Consider the following 22,946-nt stretch of genomic DNA (forward strand, 5'->3'; position numbering starts at 1 on the left):
AAAGTCAAGTATCATGGTTCAATTGTGCTCTAAACAGAAACGTTAAAATATTTATTCATGGTGTTTAGTTTGATTGAAAAATAAAGGCATCAATGTTTGGTGCTTTTTAGGCCAGGAAGCACGGTATTTTAAACGTAGCACCAGATCAAGTTATAGAGTAATTAATTTTCTTACAGAAGGAAATAGTTTGGATTATTAGGATCGTTCCACTATTGTTCTTAACTTGGTTGGTATTCTCACAATGTTTCAGCCGATGTAATCCCTGCCTTCTTGCAGTGTATCTTGCTGAAATTAGAAATCTTTCTATCAAACTTAGGAATCTGAATGGAATTCCAAGCAGAACCTTGATTTAATCCACGCGAATAGTTTTCTTTTGTTCCATTAGTCATGAGTGGATAATTCTATTCTTACAATCTCCCACGGTGGATTGAATTAAAGATGTTATATTGGCTGAAACGTTGAGAGAATAAGACCTAAAATGAGAACAGATGCTCAATTAATTCAAAGAATAAAAAGTATCAATCCCCATCTAAAAAGTTTGGAAACAGTTCAAAACTTGCACATAAAAACAAACATAGATAATCATTGTTTGATGGCTGCACCAACTGACAGGTTCGATTTTATCTAAAACAGTTTGCATTTCCAACTGAAATAGTGTTAATCGCACAGTGTGTGGATATATTATTTTGGTCCTTTAAGTTGACAAAGTTTTCTTTGTAAAGTTAATGGTATCTTTAGAAGAAATTTTGAGACTTCAACAGATTCTTTGAACTACTGTTCTCATCTTGAGTGTCATTTTCAAAATGCTTCGGTCGATGTAAGCTCCGACCTTCTTCAGGTGTATCTTGTTGAACTCCGGAATGTTTCTATCGAACTCGGGAATGTTTCTATCGAACTCGGGAATTTTGATAGAAATTTTTAACAGAACCTACTGCGTGATCATATGTCTGCAAAGACCCATGGTTCAGTTGTTAGAGTACTTGGAAAAATCAATAGTTAAATAATATTCTCCTCATGGTCAAAGGTTCAATTCTCAGTGTGGGTGACCGAAAAATACAAGTGCGAATTAGGACCTCTATCCAGTTATGGCTGACAGAACGAGAGCATGCTACCCTTGTAAAGTAAATAAAGAGTTCTGTTTGAAATTCCGTCAAAATTCCCAAGTTCAACAGAAACATGTCCGAGTTTAACAAGATACACCTGAAGAAGGTTTAAGGTTACATCGACAGAAACGTTGTAAAAATGACACTGAAGATGAGAACAGTAGTCCGATGAATCCAAATAATATGAATGACCAATCCTCATCTAAAAAATTCAGAAACGTCATTTTAGCAGATTCAGTAAATTTTGAACATTCTGTATATGTTAAACTGATTGCGGTAGGCTGGAACAATTGTATGCAAATAAAAACCGTCTTTTTTAAGGAATTTATGAAAATGTATTACTGGGACTTCTACAGTTTACAGACCGTGTTATGTTTTTTTATAGAAGTTTTCTAGTTAAATTTAATTTTATGGTATTTTTGGTTTATTAAATCGTAAGGTAAAAGCACAGAATATTTAACAAAGCTCGTCTCCTTTCCCATGTTAAGAATAGCTTTCTAAATAATGTCATTATACCTAAATGGTCCGTAAACTGCATACGTACTCATTTACTGATATTGAAATAGTGTTAGAGTTCGAGTTTCACACTTGAGTTATTATAAAAACTTTTGTTATAAAATTTATATTTAAAAATTTACAATAAAAAATTTACACATACATCATTTTTTTCAATAAAATTTTCAACATTTTCCAAATATTTCTAATATAAATGTACGCATATTAATTATTTTTTTAATATGGTTTACAATAAAATTTTTAATATTTTCAAAAAGTTTCCAATAAAAATATATACATATATTATTTTTATGAGTTTTAATAAAATTTACAATATTTTAGAAACCTTTCCAATATATCCATGCATAATTATTTTGATGATTTTTATACACAACCAATATTAACATTATAGACCAATAGTGCAATATTAGAACTATTTTTTTTACAAAGGAATCACCACTTATCAAGGCGCAGAGGCCACTCGAAGATAAGGGTTAAAGAGTGTACAGTGTTAAAAAAGACAATATCATAGTAACCGTTAGAAGTGTAAATTTGGTAAACTGGATTACTTAAGATGAACGGCTAATCAAGAACTTTTTTAATTTTAATGTCTTTTTAATGAACTCATGAAAATTTATTGCCAACATTTGAGTTACATAATATTAAAATTGTTATTAGTTCTACACCTTTTTTTTATAAAAACATATATTTAAAAATTTCAGTCTATAACAATAATGGGATGAAATATTTAAAAAAAATATTTTTTAAGATTATAAAATGACGAAACTTGCATTCTGAACATTGAACAGAAAAATAGTTTCTTTTGAATAATAACCTCAAAGAGGCTGTTTTAATGCCTTCGCTTTCAAAAATATATATCAAACGGTTTTGTAATGAGACATTGAATCTGCAATTTCAGCATATTCATTTATATGAATAACAAATTGACTCAGATATACACCCTCCAGCTATGGACGAATCAGACCGATTGATTCATATGCTCCAACAACAAGAAGTATTTGTAATTAAAGACCACTTTACATACATACATACATACATACATACATACAAAAACACTATATGTACATATCTATCTTCTATCAATTATGATATAAAAGGAATTTTGTGTGCGTGTTCGTTCCCTATGGACTCCAAAACGGCAGGGCCAATTTCTACGAAAGTTCACACACATATTTTATGCATCTGAAAGTGTTCTTAGATAGGTTTTGTATCTGAATATCTTTGATAATTAATGTTTGATCAAAAAAAAATCTGATGAAAGAAATAACAGGCGATTTTGACCAAAGTTAACACCTTACACAGCCTAACATCACAAGTGCACTTGAGAAGTTTCATTGCCATACAAGCAGAAAGACACAGCATTTAAAATTAACAGCAGGTTGTTTGATATGACTGCGGTGCATTAAAAATGAAGGTTTCTATTTAAAGCACAATTAAACCATGATACTTAACTTTTTTCATTTTAAACTTAAATTCAAGCCATTATTACCGCACATGCAGAAAAGCTATGCATATAAAATCAACAGTAGATTCTTTGATATAACAAGGGTGCTTTCAAAATAAATGTTTCTATTTAGAGCACAAGTGAACCATGATACTTGACTTTTGCATTTTAAACTTTAATTCAAGCTATTATATATAAAAATAATTTTATACATCAACAACAGGTTCTCTACAGTGCAATGTAGACTACAATTTATTGTGAACAAAGTAACTATTGGGAGACATGTAAAGCTTCCTCCTACTACACTGCAATGGGTCATCAACTAGAGCAGGTACTTAATCGATTTAATTGAAAATGGACGATTTCACAGATTTTGATGAGAATAAAAATATGAGAGTGTGAAATATTCGTTGATCACCATCCATCTAATCCCCAGCCACGCCGGGTCTCCCTGTCAGTATATATACGGGGGAGTTAAAAGAATAAGATCGATTTTTTAAGAGTAGACTTATCAGGATAATGCAAAGCTCAACAAATTGCTTTGAAGCTTATATAGAGTATCAATAAAATAAGAAAACGACAATATAAAAATATATACTAATATATACAGATTTATTCATTTATTCCATAAAGATGATACATCAGTTAGGAGTGTAGGATAAATAAGAACTCTTTATACCATGGTATTTCGAAGCCTAATGCTTCTCATCAGAAGAAAAGAAAAGATGCCAGGTAACATAATTTCGAAATACCATGGTACTAAGAGTTCTTTCTTATCATACACTCCTAATTGAAGTATCACCCTTATTGAGTAAACAAATAAATCTATATTTATTTGTATATATTTTTATATTGTCGTTTTCTTACTTAATTGACACTCTCTCTCTCTCTCACTATATGAAGTTTTGAAAATATATATGGCAATTAAGCTACGCAGAATTTTACAAGTTTCATCCTTGTGTGGATTCGTCAAGCTTCACAGGAAGAAACATAAAAAATTCTGTGTAGTTTAATCTCCATATATATTTTCAAAACTTACTACCTAGCTCTACTTACATATCAACCACTATCAAAGTAAATAATGAAAACAGATACATTATATTTGTGTGTGTGTGTGTGTGTATGTGTGTGTGTGTGTGTGTGTGTGTGTGTGGCGCGATGATTAATAAGAAGTGGAATCAGGAATTTAAAAAAAAAACAATTTTTGGGGTATCAATAAAACTAAAATCTATAGGTCACAAAAATATATGCTCATATTACATGGGTTTTTCTAGTGGTCCACCTCCCTCCACACACGCGCGCACACACACAACAACTCTATAGTTAGAATTTAAAAAACTCCAGATTTTACATCAACGTAAACACTAAACAGTCATCCAAGACTTACAAGCTTAATCAGACCAAAAAATTTTAAAGTGCCAGTAGCGATCTTTTTATTTCTTTTGCTTTCTGTTTAAAACATTTTTACCACGAGCTCAGGAGTTGAATTTAAATGTCAGAATCTCTGATATGCTTATTATTTGGTCATTTAATGCAAGCTTATCAAAATTCATCATCTCAATAATAATATTAATAATAAAAAAAATTGGAAAACATATCTCATAGAATGTCAGACACTAATGAGGGGTGCTGAAAAAAAAGAGACTTTTTGAAATCTTCAACAGGATGAAAAAATATTCCAAATCGTCTTAAAAGCGATCGTACACAAAATATTTAAGTTTGAATTCTTGAAACTAATATAAATATTGTGCTAATTTTATTTTTCTTAACTTACTCTTTCTATATATATATATATATATATATATATATATATATACCCTATACATTACTATTCAAAATCAATGAGAAAACCCTTTATTGATTTAACTAGATTTATCATCAATTTGCAGGTTCGATAACTCGATATCTTATAGTAATAAAAAGGAGTCCACTACTTCCACAAATAGTAGTGGGCTCCATCTACCCTTCTGTCTAAGACCTACATGTTCATAGCTTTCTCAAGCAAATAAATGCAACAGATCCGACTATATTTTAACTCCACCGAGTTGAGTCCAACAACATCTAAAAATGTGTTTCTTGTTTTATCCTACAGTTCATTAGCTCACACACAAAAAAAAACTATAAAATATAAAACTATAAAATATTCACACTCACAAATCTTAAGTTGGATTTGATAAAAACAAATTAGCCAAGCTAAATATCAGTGCAAAACAAATAACTTGAATAAATGAAACAAATATTTAAACAACCATTTAAAAAAAAGAAAAAGTTAAATTTGCATTAATAAAAAACAAAAATTATAAAAAGCAGGAAAAAATACCTCAAGGCTGCAAATGATATTTTCAAAAATATTTATGACACCATTCAAAGTAATTAATATTTTTGATTATTTTCTCTGCAGGTGTAGAAATTGAGAGTTTAATATAAAAACATGATGACGACGGCGAAGTCCAATGGCTAAATTAACTTTATCTTTGTTTGCAACCAAAACGATTTTTTTTTTTAAATTGAAAAATAAAATAAAATAGATGTTATGTACACAAATTTATATTATAATTAGGTATATTTCGTCTGGTTGGTCATATAGGTTCCGAACTTATTTTAAAAAGTACAAATTTAGGATATAGTACCCTTGAGATATTATGTGTGTCACAGTGCGGTAAATACTATTACTACCACTGCTACTACTTCTACAGCTAATAGTAAAAGTGATAAACATTTATAGGTTGTAAAAGTATTGATGATAATTATTATTAATGGGATTAATATCACGATTAATATTAAGGATTAATATCTTGATTAATATCAAGGAGAACAATTGAGTGGCGTACTCAAAATGACATGAAATTTTGCATGAAAATTGTTCAATGATATAAGGAAACACTTTGGTCATTGTCTTATCAGCTGGAGTTATAATCCTGATTTGAGCTTCACACTCACTGAACTTTAACTGCCTATATTTTTAGCTATGATATTATCTGAAAGATAATGTCTATCGAAACAATCGTTAGTCTATCTGTGAACTGTAGAGGATCATCAGAAGAAAATCATGGAAGTGCTAAGTGAGGATCATATCAAAGTTATTGACAATTCTGTACATCGTATTCAAATGTCAAGAATCATGGAAACTTGATAAAACATGGTATTACAGTTCTGAATGTTTGGAGATGAGGAATGATTGTTTGGATTAATCTGGCTAATATTCTCATTTTCAGTGTCATTTGCACAGAGTTTCGGTTGATGTAATCCTCAACTTTTACAATATCAAACATGGCAGCTTATACACTTGAGGAATCTTGTAGATTACATCGACTAAAACGTGCAAATAATACTCAAGATCAGAACGATGATGATAATGATGGCAGCAACCTTCTGTCTTTTGAGACATTGGTGTTTTGCATCTAGTCTGGTGCACTGCAGCATCTGCTGTGACTATACAGTTGAAGCTGGAATTGCCTCGCCAGATGCAGGTCTGGGTTGGTGATAAGGAGACCAGGGTTTGCCCAGTTACTTGGATTTCCCTCTCAACATGGCAGACAAAGTCTGACAGAAAGGCAAGTAAATACGGTCGGAGCCAGCACAACTGGAGGAGTTGCCAGAAAGGTGTTGCAGTGCTTCACTATTAGCCTATTGAGACCTTAAACCAGATTTTTGTCAGGGTTTATTCGATTAGCCTTTCTCAAAGCAACCACAAGGCACTGAAGCTATTTGTCCTTAGCTGCTGAAAATTTGAAAATATTTCCAATTTTGACAAAAAAAAAAAAAAAAATGGAGATCCTCATCGTAGTTATGGTCACATCAAAATAAAGTGAAATCTTTCAGTGATTCAGAAAATTAGTTCGATTAATCCAAATAATACAAAATACGAATTGTGGGACATTTATGACTGCAACTTGGTGGACAAGTCAGATTTTTACTTGCACAAAATATGGTTGGATTGTGAATTATATTAACAATTCTATGGGTGGCATTTACGGGGAGTCAGTTTGTACTACTTATAATAATGCTAATATAATATTATTTTGTATTATATTAAGAATTTCTGTGACAATTTATTTCTGCTTATTACTATATATGTGTTGAATACTTGGTATCACTTGAACCCAGTATTACAAAAGTAAACTAATCTCTTTATTTGCTTCCTAAAGTCTATCTTTGGTTGTGAGTGAAGAAAAAACAAAACGTGTGCGATAAAGATGTATCTTTTTTGTTTCAAAGCTGAAGAAAAAGATCCAAATTTTTTATTATTTCGTTTTTATTTATCTATTTTTTGTTGTGTGTATGCGCTCTATTGCCATCACTTGGTATTATTTGGATTATTCAGGCTACTGTTCTCATATATGAATGTTATTTTCACAACGTTTTGGTTGATGTAACCCGCGACTTTCTTCAGGTGTATCTTGTCAAACTCAGGAATCTTTCTGTCGAACTCTAGAATCTGCACAAAATTTTGACCAATCCCCTTTATTTAATCCATGGGGGAGGGCATTAGCATGTTCTCGTCCGTCAGTCATGACTTGTAATTTGAATGCTGCTCACACTCAAGATCGAACCTTCAACTTCCAGAAGAGTGTAACTTATAAGTGAATTTTGTCAAGTACTTTAGCCACTAAGCCACAGAACCTTGCAAAAAGATTCCAGAGTTCGAGAAGATACACCTGAAGGTCAGAGGTTACACTAAGCGAGACATTATGAAAATCACACTCAAGATGAAGACAGTAGTCTGAAGAATTCAAATACGAATAATTAATTCTCACCTCAAAAATTCAGAAACACATTATCTTCAGTTGTTTTTTCTAATCTTCATCTTAGCTTCATTATAACATCTTGTCTATATGCTGTTCATTCGTTTTATAACAAATCAATTTTTTTTCTATTTTTTTAATGTGATATTTAGTCATATTAATCAGTTTTTATACTTCAAGTTTTTTATAGCTTAAAATGTTTATTCATGGTGTAAATTGTATGATATATAATGGTATCTTTTGAAGAAAAATTTGAGACATCAACAGATTCGTATTATTTGGATTCTTGGAACTACTGTTCTCACCTTGAGTGTATGGGTGACTAAAAAAGGTTCAATTCTCTGTATGGGTGACCAGAAAATACAAGTGCGAATTACTTAGGACCTCTAACAGAGAGAGAGAGAGAGAGAGAGAGAGATGCTGATCTCACCACTTCACTGTTGAGCTTTCTAGATGCCGGAAAGCCTACTACTGTAATAGTTTCTTCTCTCGAACTGCTAGACTTTGGAATTACCTAGCAGTTTCCTGTTTCCCTAATTGGACTAACCTGCAAAAGTTTAACATATTTTGTTACTCAACTCCCCATAATCCACTGTTACACATGACCCCATTTAGTAATCTGCTGTGGACCCAGATTGGGACCATGAGAGACAACTTGGGTATAGGTTTTGAAGATATATTGAAAAAAGAACAAGGTATCTGTAGAACCCCATATCCCCAAGAGGACTTGGCTCTCGATTAATATAGTATTTAGAAGAGTCCATCAATGGGTACATAACGGTCCTAAAACATAACCCTTTATGTCCAAGTGACAATATACCTTGTTTGAGGTAGAAAAAGGTGGGAAAACAAAACACAAAAAAAAGTGATGCCACACGATCTAAGCTTTTAAACTGGCATCACACAAGTCAAGGTTTGTTTTTTTTTTTTGTGTGTGAGATGCTCAACATTGGCACCTGCCATTACCTGGCACAAGGCTGTCGTCTGAGCGCTCAACCTGATGCATGCATTGTTTAACGTTTGTATTATATGACACAAATTACACAATTTTACCATCAGAAAATTGCTTCATGTTTATCAGCTGAATTTTATCAATTAGAATTTTTTATTTTTAAATCGACAAAAGAATTATTAAATTTTTTGATTTATCGTTTTGTTGGGAGTTCATATCAAAAATTAATATTCCTTGTCACTTTCGATACAGACTTGAATGCTATTAGAAAAGAAAGAAAAACATGTTTAAATTATTAAATATAAAAAAACTGAATAACGTCTATTTTATTCAATTTTAAATTGTATTCTTCCCGTCTCCCCTAATATGTTAATTAAGTAGCAGACATTTTTATAATTTGTATTTTTTATAATTTCATCATTTATATTTTGTCCTTCCATGTGTAAATTGACTGATGATTTTTTGCATATTCGTTATCATTTTTCAAGCAAATCTTGTAATAAGAATCCTTAGTTGTTGTTTATTATTACTAGTGATTGGGAAGAGAGGGGGGGGGCTTGCCCGGTCATAAAATATATTTAAATATATATTTTCGTATTTAAGATCACACAGCCAAGTCTCTATTGAATATTATATCGTAACTAGTACTGATTTTAAAAGTTAAAAAAAAGTAACTTCGGTGCCATCAGCTAGAATCGAAACCAAAACATTTACCGCTTCAGTCGTGTTCACAAACGTTTGAGCTGTCAACAGACAAGAAAAATTTTAAATTAAATCATTTCAAGATATGAATGAATTTGTACATGTGTAAAAGTAAGAGAAAAATGTGGGCAAGTTGAAATGGACATTTTTCATTTCAACTTGCTGACATTTCTGTAGGAGTTATTTATCCATTTAAATAAAGATTTTACTCGCCACTCTTTCCTGTTAATTTCTCTCGATAATCAACACAGATCATTCACATGATAGCAACAGTTGCTTACCACTGAATTTTCACTGGCAATGGCCATTGGTATTCATTGGGGGTTAGGTGGCAAAAAGCCTCTCAAGACTCTAGTGCTTTTCATATTTTTCCAGTGGAGGTCTGGTTAGTGCTCTCCCTTTTTGATCCTCTCAGACCCTTTATGATTCTTTGGTGTGGCGCCATTCGATGTAGACTCCACTATTTTTGTTTCTTGAAGAGGGACGGGGATATAGTTTATTTAACATTTTGTGGTTTCAGTTTTCTTAATTCCCTGTGGTTGTATTCTTTCTGTTTTTGATTTATTTCTATTGCAGCATCCAAGTTACTGGTTAGTGTTCGAAGTTTATGTGGGTTGGTTTCAGCATTCTAAGATTTTCCTTAAAATTTCAGCTGTTTTCATCATTGCTATCTGTTGTATCTTCTCACTCTTCCCTCTGATTCCAATTACTCCCATTCTTTTTTCAATGTTTTTCAGAATTGTTCCTAGTGCTCCTATGATTATAGTGCTATCTTGACTTATTGTTATTATTCTCAACATATTTATGTGTCCTAGTCTGGCACAAGGCTTGGAATGCTCTCCTCATCACATAAAATATGTTCTGGCTGGTGCTGATGGATTCCAAATGCTTTTTCTAGATGTAAGAATTTATAGAATTATTGTTATTAGCAGGGAATTATAATTGTCCATTAAAGAAAGAGACTCTCAGACATGTGAACATAGTAAGATGATGTATGGAAGTGAAGCCTGGAAAGAAAAGATATGAGAATGATACGATGAATGTGTAATATAAGTCTTAAATAGTGGCTTAGATCTGATGACCTCAGAGGAGAAGAAAATCTTAACGGTATAAAGAGATGTGTGCAGAATAAAACATTTTGATGTTATGGCCATGTTGAAAGAATGGATGAAAGTTATTGGGTTAGTAGTTGAAGGACAGTTGAATAAACAGGGTCAGTTCTTAGAGGAAGGTCAAGAAAAACAAGGAAGTGATAAGGATATGTTTGAGAGAAAGAGATAAAAACAAAAAACGACCCGCCCAGAGATAGGTTAGCTTCAAAGTCAATTTCTAAAAGCTGACCTACACTTGCAAGTATGTAAAACTGAGGTAAAACCAAATATAAGACCCCCTCCACTCCCAGAATCGTACAGTACCATGCGCCATATATAGGAAAAACGAATTATGTATACAAAGGTGTTCCTCAAACTCTCCACTACATGAAGCACATGTCGAAGGTATAGAATGCATCTGACAACACAGTCAAAATTCAATAGTTATGAAGGCGACTTTTGTATCTGCATCCCACTGCTTGATGAAGTGGCTGATGTGGAAGCTCTGCTCAACTTTGTACCAATCGCACGTCTTTTATCTACATGGTATTTTAGATGAACGTAAAGCTCTTCATCAAGACATGGAAATAAACCCATAATCACAGGTAACTACAACGGTGTTGATGCTGATGACTTGAGAGATCGCAACATACTTATGAATTATGTTGAAAGAGAACAAAAATAAAGGATAAGAAATGAAAACTATGAGAAGAAAATAGGAGGAGGGCAAATGGAGAGAGAGAGAGAGAGAGAGAGAGAGAGAGAGAGAGAGAGAGAGATGACTAAATGGGGAGTAATATAGGAAAAGAAATACAGAGAGAAGAGAGAACATAGGGGAACAAATCAAGACAAAAAAATGAAGTATTAGAGAAAGAGACAAGGGGGTGAGAGAATGTAGAGGGAAAGGGAGAGAAATAGAGAAATTAAGGCGGAGATCAATATAGTGAGAGAAGAGAGGAGTAACGTATATAGAGAGAAAGGAAGAAACATAGATAGAAAGAAAGCAACACAGAAAAGAAAAATGATAAAAGACGAAAAACGTGAAGAAAAAATAAAAATTAAAGTGAAACAAAGAAAACATCGGCACAAAATAACCAAGAAGAAATGTAAGCGCAGTAAAACTTTTTTTTTTTTTACTTTTTTTATTATGTTTACAGGTAGTAATAATAATAGATTTCATTATCCCCGTCCTCACAATAATCATCATTACATCACAACTATCATCATTGTTGTAATGAACATGACCTGATAGCTTAGGTGTTACACTTTATTTAAAAACAAATCCCAGACGAATATCTCTGGTAATTCCTGAGATACATAGGTTACAAAGTTGCAAAACTTTGAATCGGGTTTTCTGACATCTTTTTAGTACCGTATGCTTTTAGAGGCCTGATATGATAATTGTATGAGGATGGTTAAATTATAAATGACAATAGAAAAAAAAATCAGTCTTCACCAAAATTCCTTCAGCAGAGATGAAACTAGATAGAATTTCATTTTTTAAATAACGCCAATCAGCATATTCTAAAAATTGTAATTCATATTTCATGGCTGCGTCAATTGAAAAAAAAAATGTTATTGGTAATCTTTGGAAAAAATCTCATGAAATCACCATTTTTAAAAATACAATATGGACGATGGAATGTTTTCGATGGATGTGTTATCTGTTGAGGCAAAAAAAAAAAAGTGGTTACATTTTATTCTCCCTTGGAATTTTTTTTTTTTTTTTTTTTTGTAAAATAGAATCTGGAAAAGTTCAATTAAGAAAAGCTCTGATTACAATTGTCTGAACTGATAGAAAAATGAAAAAGACAATGACATGGTAAATGGGGGCAAAGGAATTGAAAAATAGAGGAATCGGTGAAAATTGAAGAAAAATTCATTTGTAAAGGTTAGAAATAAAAAGAAAAATTTAAACAATATTGAATGAGAAAATCAACAAAATGTAACGAAAACACAAGAAAGAGAAAAGAGAGGGAGAAAGTGAAGAGAAAGGAAGAGCGGAGAGTGAAGGAAGATAAATACAGAGAAAATAGAAAATTGAAGGGATATAAAAGAGAAGTTGAGAAAAAAAAAAGAAAAATAGAAAAGAAACAAGTGAAGCATGCATGGTTCCCCGTGAGTGCATAGTGAACGAAGCATAAAAAAATGACGAAGTTCAGCATTTCCCCCCCCCCACACACACACACGTCATTTAGCCCCCAAAGTCCCCAGGGGACGTCAAATTCTGGTGAAAATGAACAAACGGTGCAGTTTTAGGTCTTAACATATGTAAATTTGAGTTCTGCACCAGGCAAAAAAAAAAAAAAAAATGACTAAGTCCATCATTGCCCCCCCTCCATTTAGCACTAAATGTTCACAAGGCCTTAACATATTTAAATTTGAGTTCAGCACCATGCAAAACTGCTAATAAATAGCATACACAGAAAACTTTGGACAAATATGGTAAAATAGTCCCAAAAATGGAGTGTTTTTATCAGACCTAAAAGAGCCCCTGGGGCACAACCCAAGAGTTATCGCGAAGTATAGACTAACAAAATTATACAGAAATCAGTTGGTTAAAATTTTTCAGGAAGTTTTATAAAAATCTAAGGGATTAATTTTTTTTTTTTTTAATAAACACAAAAGTGTCAATTTTAACCATTTTAACCCGAAAGGCACCTCTAGGGAGGCAACTGGAGTTTTCCCGGAAAATCCGTTCTATTACTTTTTTACTTATATTATGTTTAATGTTTGTGCAAATTTTCAAAAAATTCCAAGGCATAGTTATTGAGAAAAGTGCGAACGGATAAGGGTGAATTTACAGGTCCACCCTCCTTTTGTCAGAGGGGAGGGGCAAAAAGAGAAAAGGAAAAAAGATATGAAATAGGAAGAGAGAGAGAGAGAACAGAGGAATGGAAAAGAGAAAAATTACAAGAGAAAAATGAAAAAGAAAAAAACAAGAAAATAGAAGAGAAATAGAAAAGAGAGAGCGAGTACACAAATAAGGAGAGCTATTCTATGATTAAGACGAAAACTAACGCCGATTCCATAGCTGAGGGGGAGGGAGAGGAAGAGAGAACGATTCTATAACTAATAAGAAAAGAGAAAGAAAGAAATCGAATAAAAAATGAAATGAAAAGAAAGGGAGTACAAAGAGAATAATGCAAACAAAGATAACAAAAATAAAGAAGGATAAAAAAGAAGAAATGAAAACTAAGAAAAGAAAAGAAATGAAAGATGGAGGAGGAAAAATGGAGAGAGAGAGAGAGAAATATAGCTAAATAGGGAGTAAGATAGGAAAAGAAATACAGAGAGAAGAGAGAGAAAAATAGGGAAAATCAAGACAAAGAAAAAATGAAGTATTAGAGAAACAGAAATAAAAGGGGGTTAGAAAATTTAGAGGGAAATGGAGAAATAAATAGAGAAATTAAGGCGGCGATAAACAGTGTAAGAGAGGGTGGGGGTAACGAATAAAAAGACAAAGAAAGAAACGTAGATGGAAAGAAAGCAACACAGAAAAAAAAAGATGATAAAAGAGGAAACAAAGTGTAGAAAAAACAGAAATTAAAGTGATATAAAGAAATAGCATGGAAACAATTTAAAAAGATATAAATTATTAAAAATAAAAAGCAAAATAAATAAACAAATAAGGAAATAAAAAAATAAACAACTCACCTGTTTCCATGACGACATTCTAATTCCAACCAACGAATTGCCTCTCGGGCCTTCGCAGTGCTTTTCTTTAAAAAGTCAAGGATATCAATCACTGACAAAATAAAAAAATACAAAAAATAAAAATAATGAAAAGATGGTTGAACCAGAGAGATAGTAAAAAAAAAAAAAAAAAAAAAAATGGAGGCAGAAAGAAAAATAGCTAAAAGATTTGGGCACTAAGAGGATGGAATGATCTGGCAGATTTATGAATTGCAATGAAATGTTTAACAGCCAACTGAATAAAAAAAATCAGAATGAAAAATGAATGAAAAAAGAAAAAACAAACAAAATGAATGAGTTAGAAATGGAAAGAAAAAAGAATTCCATTATTTTTCAGAAAAATACAAAAACAAAATGGTGGGCAAGTAACATTTAAAACATGGAAAAAAGGAATCTTTTCTTTCACTGCTAAAATTAAAAGGAGACTATAAAAAGGTATTATTAAACTCTTTAAACACAAAATAAAATTTCAAATGGTAAAAAAGCAAAAATAAAGAAAAACGCGCTAAAAAAATACAAATAGATCGGTTGACACTAAAATCATTGAATGTGGTTTTTAAAAAAGGTTTTGTAAAATATAAAAACTGAAATCAAACATGTTTTGATCGTTTTTAAATCAAAAATCTATTTTTAAAAAATAAAAAAATAACTACAATGTAGATTAAATCCAAAATTCAAAATTATTTTATAAGCAAAACCATGAGTGAAAAGAAAAACAAAAGAAATATACATTAAAACGGCAGACTTATACATACATACACACTACTATATATATATATATATATATATATATATATATATATATATATATATATATATGTGTATAGTAGTATATGTTATTTATACAGGTGCCAGAAAAACATCGTATTCCACATGACTAGAGGGAGCTCGGTTTTTGTCAAAGTTTTCCTTTTCCTAAATGAATTGTTTTTCATGCATATATTCATACATATAGTTATAATCATGTACTAGGAAGCTTAAAACATGAAATTAGATTTCCAACAAAATGGAATGGTTAGAATACAGAGTAGATAAGAATATAAACACACTAATTAAAATCATGACATACATTTCTAAAGTAAACCAATGTTTCGGTTGTAAAACCAACTTAATCTGATTAAGGTTGATTTTTTGGCAGAAATATCTGTTTGTCTTTAGAGATGTTTGTGCTATGATTCTAACTTAGTTTGCTCACATGCTTATCAAATAATTCCATATACTAACCATTCCATTCATATATCTATAATATAAAGCTGAATGTGTGTGTGTGTGTGGTCACGAATAGGCTCCTATATGGTTGACTAATTTAAAAAACTGATTACATATAATGATAGATGTATCGAGACACAGGAATGGGTATGTTTGATCTGGCAGAACGGTGGTTCATTAAAATTGTGGGGTCTGCGTTCGCGCCTGGTCCACAAAGTTTGGAAATAAAAAATTTAAAAAAACGTTTACAAGTGTTTTGATACTTTGATAAGTATGTTTTAACTTAAATAGGGATGGTATAATTAAATTGTGGGGTCTGCGTTCGCGCCTGGCCTCCATGGAATGGAAATAGGCACAAACTTTAATAAAGACTTTTCAGATCTATCTGCGTAAGTATACTTTGATAATTATGTTTCAGTTTGAAGAAATATGGTATAATAAAATTATGGGGTGTTCGTTCGCGCCTGACCTTCATAGAATGGAAATATGTCACAAAGTTTAACAAGGTTTTTTTAATATACATTCACAGAATATTGTGATAAGTGTTTCAGTGTGACAGGTATGGTATAATAAATTATGGGGTTTATCTATTTTATTTTTACTTTCATCATATTTTGCTTTGCTTTTGATACCCCCCAAATTCGAAGCTATCTCTTTATAACCCTTCCTTTTCATAACCTATCATACTTTCATAAACCAGAGTCCATTTTCTGTAGACTGTTTTTGAACCCAGTCAACGACGGGTACTTTTGCTAGTATATATATATATATAGTTAAAAGAATGTATTTAAATGTAACAACTTCAGCAAATCACTGGCCACATATGGCTGAAATTCTATCAGTAATAAATCATTACTTTTAAGATCTAAAATCTGAATAGAAAGATTAATAAAGTTAGATAACGTTATGCATCATCACTAATGGAAATAAACACAGTGACATTCATCGAGACAAGTGATAATCATTCAACTTTCCTCCGCACTGAAACAAATCCTTTAATGCCTATTTTTTCTTCTATTTGCACATTTGCTTTTGCAAGTAGCACAAATGAATGAAGCTAGGCTGTAAAAAAGTAGAACTATCTCCTCTGTATATCACTCTTCAAGAAAGAGGTAAAGAAAACAAAAAGAAAATTAAAAAAAAAAAACAATGGTGATGTTTACTTTATGACAAAAACAAACTGGCCATCTCAAAGATGAATTACCATTCTAAACTTAATATACATCATATAGAAGCATTTTCACAATGACAAATTCAAAATATAGCATTCTACACAAGTTGATTGCTCAATCAATTACACGAGCTGACTAAGACACGGAAAGCATCACAGGTAAGGCAAGAAAGAATGTGGCTATAGCAGAAGTATGAATATTCTATTGTATTTTATACTAGTTGTGCCTACCGGATGTTGATCAGGAGTCTTTGTTTTTCTTTCGTTTATTGACCCTTTCCCCTTCCTACAAAGCACGTACACTTTTGTTATTTTTTCTTAATTTCTTGTAAAACATATTTACATTTTTGGAAAGACAGTAACTAAAAGTTATTTACGCTTGAGAGTATCCTGTGTCTTTACAAGGCCACCACATTCACCCATGTATGGAGTATTGTTGTCACATTTGGGCTGGTGCATCTGCTACTAGTCTCTCACTCCTGGACAGGGTTCACAAGAGAGTCGCTAACCTAATAGATCTCAAACTGTCAGCTTCAACCTCTATCAAATCGAAGAAATATTGCATCCCTCTGCCGGTTTTACAAGTATTTTAATGGTAGGTGCTCCAACAAACTACAAGCCGTTGTATACCCTTAATGTAAATATCCCCGACTAATCCAACAAGCAGAAAAATCCCACCCCTACACAGTAGAGATCTTCAGATGCCAGAAAGCCTTCTACTCTAATAGTTTCTTCACAAGGACTGCTAGAGTTTGGAATTCCCTTCCGGGTTCCTGCTTCCCTAATTGTACAGAAATTCAAGTGTAATGTAACCAGACCTCTTGCTGCTCAATTCCCTACTTAGTATTCCTGCAAATTATGCCCCAAATAGTAACCCCCTGCATCAAAGTGACATTGTGCCTTGTTTGGGGTGAAAATGCAACATAAAAAAAGAAAAGGTGCATAAAGGTTTATTATCGTAGATTTTTGTTAAATAAGTTTTATAAACTTAAATTCATGCATTAGACTTTTCTTTTGAATTAACTAATTTTTAATTAACTAATTTGATGTATGGCCACAGCTTTCTTTGCAATTGTACAGAGAGTAGATTGTAATTTCTTTTTGTCCGAGCAGTGCCCATACTGGCCGTGATTGCCCTGACCATTGTACTCAAAGGAATCTTCTGCTCAGCACGATACGAAACCATGAACAGAATTATTCCTGATTGTGTTACGTTGATTAATCGGACTATTATTCTCATCTTGGGTGTTATTAGCACAACATTTTGGTCGCTGCAACCTGCAACCTTCTTCGGGTATTCCTACTAAGGAAAAAGAGAGTGGCTCTGCATTACAAGAATTCAAACCGCTTGTTTGAGGGTGAGTCCGTAGATCATAAAGAAGGGTCAATCATCAGGGGTCACTAAGATATTTGTTAAAGGTTTTCACATCTCATCTAAAAAATTCAGAATTAGAATCATTCCTGATTACTTCCATATTACATCAGTTACCTGTTTTCCATGACCTCACGTTACTCTGATCAATAAGTGGGGAGGATGAGGTGGGTTCTCGACCTTGTCCAAGGGTCTCTCACAAACTAGAAGAGGGAAGGAGGCGCCTTACTTTTTCCTTTGACTATAGTGCTGTCCCGTCAACCTACAGTACCTAGTGTTCCCAAATGGTCACCCATCTGGTACTGGCTAGGCTCATCGTTGTGTCAAAGTCATTATGCCACAATACATCAAATACTTTTGAGAACCAGCAAGAATGGGGTTCTAAATAATAAGCAACAATAAATTCATGAATGCCTTGAGAGAGAAAGATGGAGAGTCATGATCGTCAATGCCTATACCGGGCAGGACACCACTTGAATGAATAATTTTTTTTATTTTACAAATCATGTTTGTTCGTAATTACACACACGCAAGATTGTATTAGATACTTTTATCAACAGAAAAGTAGATCAGAATGAAGAGCCAACGATGCAGGCCAAATTTATTTTGTTGTCATCAAATTATTTTTTAATAGAATTTTGAAACTAGAACTTATTTCTTATAATTTTCTTTTTAATCTTTTTAATTAACTATCTAAATGAATAAAACGGTAGATGTATGCATAGCTTCATTTTTTAGGGGCATATATTATCTTGAGATAAGAGGGGGCCTCAGATATCAAATTAGTTTTGACCTCAAAGACAGAATTATTTATCTCCTTTCCATGATGGATGATGTGACACAAGGGTTGGAAAGTGGAATTTGAAAAAACAGCATGCTACAGAAAAAACAATTTAACCTGCAAAAATGCATGAACAGCCCATCAGTACTCCTGGTAGGAGTACTTCAATCAATTAGCAATAGACTAACTACTTCTCAAAGAGAGAAACCAAAGCCTAAGAGGGTGGGCCTCCTAAAGCCAGGGCTGGGGAGTCAGAGTAAAGGAGTTGGAGTCTGGGCCAATTTATGGATCAGAGGAGTCGGAGTCAGTAAAACTCACCCGTCTTGGACTCCTCAAAAATAGCATTTTTTTTGCGGTGGAGAAAATTAAGGAAATATTCTCCTATTGTATCTTAAGTCACATTTTTTCAAGGTAGGTTTTTGAGTGACCTAAAACGTTTAATATTACCCGCTGTTTTCTTTTTCACTCTCTTGAATAAAAGCAATCACTGGGAAACTCATAGCTCCTGTCATTCCTCATCCATAAGCCAAACCAAAGCAATAACATTATACATGCGATCAGCTGTTCTCTCCTTGCACAAGTCTAATTTAAAGATTCTACCCCCACGGATCTAAAAATGCATTTTTATTATAGTGTCTAAAAAGATTCTATAATATTTTAAAAACATTTTACAGGTACGCAGAAAGTATTCTGAAACGGCATAAAAGTAGCAGCTATATGGATCGGTCCATCATTTCTAACTCAAGCAATTGTGGCGTTCCCTTTGAGGAAATTATATTTTTCTAATATGTACAGAGCAGATTATTTTTCAAATGTGTGTGAAGTAATTAAAAGTGATCCTTTGAAAATAAGGTCATGTTTCAATAAGGAAATGAAAGATCAATCCAAATTGACGCTACTTTTACGCCGTGACATAAAATAAGTAAATTAAAAAATATTTAACTTTTATTTTTTAAAAATAAGAGCTGGAGTTGGAGTTGGTTCTAAAAAATTGTTGGGTCGGATGTTCAGAGCCCAGACTCCCCAGCCCTGCCTAGAACCGCACAAGACAAAAGCCATACGTTAGCCAACAAAGAAAAAGTCATCTCAAGAATAACTTAGACTATGGATTTGATGCTGAGAAAAACTGAATTTTTTTTTTTTAAAGAACAAAGAAAACATATTCGGTGAGGAAGACTAGAAACTTCAGAACCAATTTTGAATTCTTTTTCATGGAAGAGACTTTAAAACATTTCTCCTTGAAAATCGAAATGTTCCCCTCAACCCGTTCCTTATATGAGTTCGCAGCCAAACAATGCCAACACGTGCTTGCAAGGAGAGCAAAATCTGTCACATGGTCGTTCTGTGATAATATTTCCTTCAAGAAGTGATGAGTTACAATTGCGCTTCTTAAATGACCAAACATAACAATGGCGCATAAAAGTAATTCCTGTTTTCTATTGAAACACTCTGAGAAGAGACAAAGGATATGAACGACAGGCCCGAGGGCAACTGCACTAGACAGTACACAAGTGCGATGGAGGCCGTATGTAATTACTGCATGCCATAGCAAGAATATGCTAGTTTATAAGAAGATGACAAGTATGGACATGGTCAAGCCCGACATGATCAACATAATAGGTGGTCAGGTTGAGGCTGTAGAGAAGACTAAGGACAATTTTACATGCAAAACTAGGCAAGTGGCTTTCTTGTAGAGCTACAGTTAATCAAATTCTTAGGAGTTAAGCACTCCGTTTGGATTGTAATAAACAATACAATCAGCCAGACGGTGACTGACAGAATCCAATTTTAGTTCTGAAATAGAGGATCAGTCTTCATAATAAATTTTTTAAATCCTTTTTTTATGTTATATATATGTATATATATATATATATATATATAAATAAATATAAATTATTGCTAGCAGGAGGACCTGACGTTTCCCGGGAGTGAATGATTATCAAAGAATGTTTCACAGTCCCATATTTTTATTGTCATCCAAATCGATGAAATAGCCCATTTTTCAATCAAATTGGGGACCATCATGATGAACTTGGAAGAAACTTCACATGCCTCTCACAGTGATTAAGTTCACAATATATTGTAGTCTGCATTGCACTGTAGAGAACTTACTGTTGATTTTATCAAATTATTTTTTATAAGTAATGGATTGAATTAAAGTTTAAAATGCAAAAGTCAAGTATCATGCTTCAATTGTGTTCTAAACAGAAACATTCATTTTTAATGTTCCCCTATTATATAAAAAATCTACTGTTGATTTTATATGCCTGGCATTACTGCTTGTGTGATGATAATGGCTTGAATTTAAATGTAAAATAAAAAAGTCAAGTATCACTGTGAAATTGTGCTTTAAACAGAAACATTCATTTCGAACATGCCTTTGTCATATCAAAAAACCTATTGTTGATTTTATGGTGGCCCTTTCAGCCTGTGTGGTAATAAAACTTCTCAAGTTAGGCAGTATAATGTTAACTTTGGTCAAAATTTCCTGTTCCTTCTTTCACCAGATTATTTCGATTATAGATACTTATCAAAGATATTTCTAACACAAAACCTATCTAAGAACACTGCCAGGCACATAAAATATTTTCATGTCAAATTTCATAAAAACTGACCCAGCCATTTTTGAGGCATAGGGAATGAACTCACAAAGTTTCTTTTATATAATTATGGAGATAACTATGATAGCAACTGTTCGAAATTATTAGTTACAAGATTTTTTTTGCCATACAGCATATCAACCATTTTCAGATTGCATGAGGCTAAATCCAGTCATCTTAGAACATTTTTAGATTTCAAAATATTAATATATACAAACATCGATTCATGTTTCCTTGTTATTGACAAAAATATTTTAAAAAAAAAGGGGGGGGGCTAAAACAGACAATGTAATAATTACAAAAAACATACAGCAACTTAAGAACAATATAAGTTCAAAGCGCAAGAATTCCCTAAATTGTGTGTTTTATTCTTTTTAGAGTTGAGAAATCCAAAGTCTATCAGCCACGGTTGGTTACAAAGTTTGCACTATAAAGAGCGAATAACTTCAAAAGAGACAGACTGACTGCTGAATATTAATTTCTGCACAAGGGAGTCGCGATTTATTTTGAAGTTAATTTGGTGGTTCAATTATGAACAATATTAAACATCCAGAAACCTACATAAAAATTCTTATCCATCCGAAGTTTCTCTTCGGAAATTGAAGAAATCGTTCAACACACACACAGTTTGAGAAAGCTTTAAGTATTTTATGGATAAATACTAAAATAAAAAAAAAATACAGTTTAAATTCCTAAGACTATGAACTAAATTCAACATATCACGATTTAGCACTTGCTGACTTTCCATTAGAAAATCCAAAATTAGAGCAGAGGATTAAACTGTATAGTGCTGGAAAAACAAGAAAAAGAAACCTCAATTTAAATTGTTAAATACAAAACGAGGATTATCAGCTGTTTACCATGAAGCTGTTTCAAAGATTTTAAAACAAAACAGCGATTAAATTAATGGCTCGCAAGTGGAAAATACTATTTCCCCAATAAGAAATGCAAACAGAATTCAGTTACTATTTACACAATTCTAAAAAATAGTATACACACACAATATATATATATATATATATATAAATAAATATTTTTAACCTTTATATATTTTTAATTTTAAATAAATAAGAATGCAAATATATAAAGTACTAATCATAGTATGGGGTGATGCGTAGTGAAATGGATTAATCCTAATCATATAAATACAAAACTGGTAAATTAAAATATATTCATTTTGAATTTAGAAACAGACGAATCTCACAAGTAACAAATTCATTTTAATAACATGAATAGGAAAGCCAAATTAATTAAGAATAGGAAACTAGATCTAATATTCGTAACATTTTTTTTGTTCTGAAGATTAAGGGGGGTGGTGCTTGATCAACACTGCTGGGGAACCATGATTTAATATACTGTTTTTTTTTTTTGTTTTGTTTTTTTTTAATCACCGAAACTGTGTTTCATGGGAAACAACTGATGATCCCTTCAAGTACCATTAGTACTATAGTAAATTCGAGAAAGCAAGTTGATGCATTGATTGCAGGTTATTAAATGACTTATTGACTAAATAGTTTTCTAACGAATGACCAAAAAATATAAAAATTAAGTTGTTTTTTTAATA

The 22,946-nt window shown here is 32.3% G+C and overlaps 1 protein-coding gene across 1 annotated transcript in view; it reads right to left on the reverse strand.

Annotated features, from left to right (window-relative positions):
* The window catches only part of LOC145284477 (uncharacterized), a 537,192-nt gene that overhangs the window by 121,107 nt on the left and 393,139 nt on the right, over positions 1 to 22,946 (reverse strand). Inside the window, exon 4 of the mRNA XM_080133338.1 lies at positions 14,211 to 14,301. Within this exon, the coding sequence (XP_079989464.1) occupies positions 14,211 to 14,301 (91 nt within the window). The remainder of the gene's footprint in view (positions 1 to 14,210; positions 14,302 to 22,946) is intronic.

This window comes from Euprymna scolopes, chromosome 9 (assembly GCF_053919585.1).
Source record: "Euprymna scolopes isolate OS-2025 chromosome 9, ASM5391958v1, whole genome shotgun sequence".
Classification (NCBI taxonomy): domain Eukaryota; kingdom Metazoa; phylum Mollusca; class Cephalopoda; order Sepiida; family Sepiolidae; genus Euprymna; species Euprymna scolopes.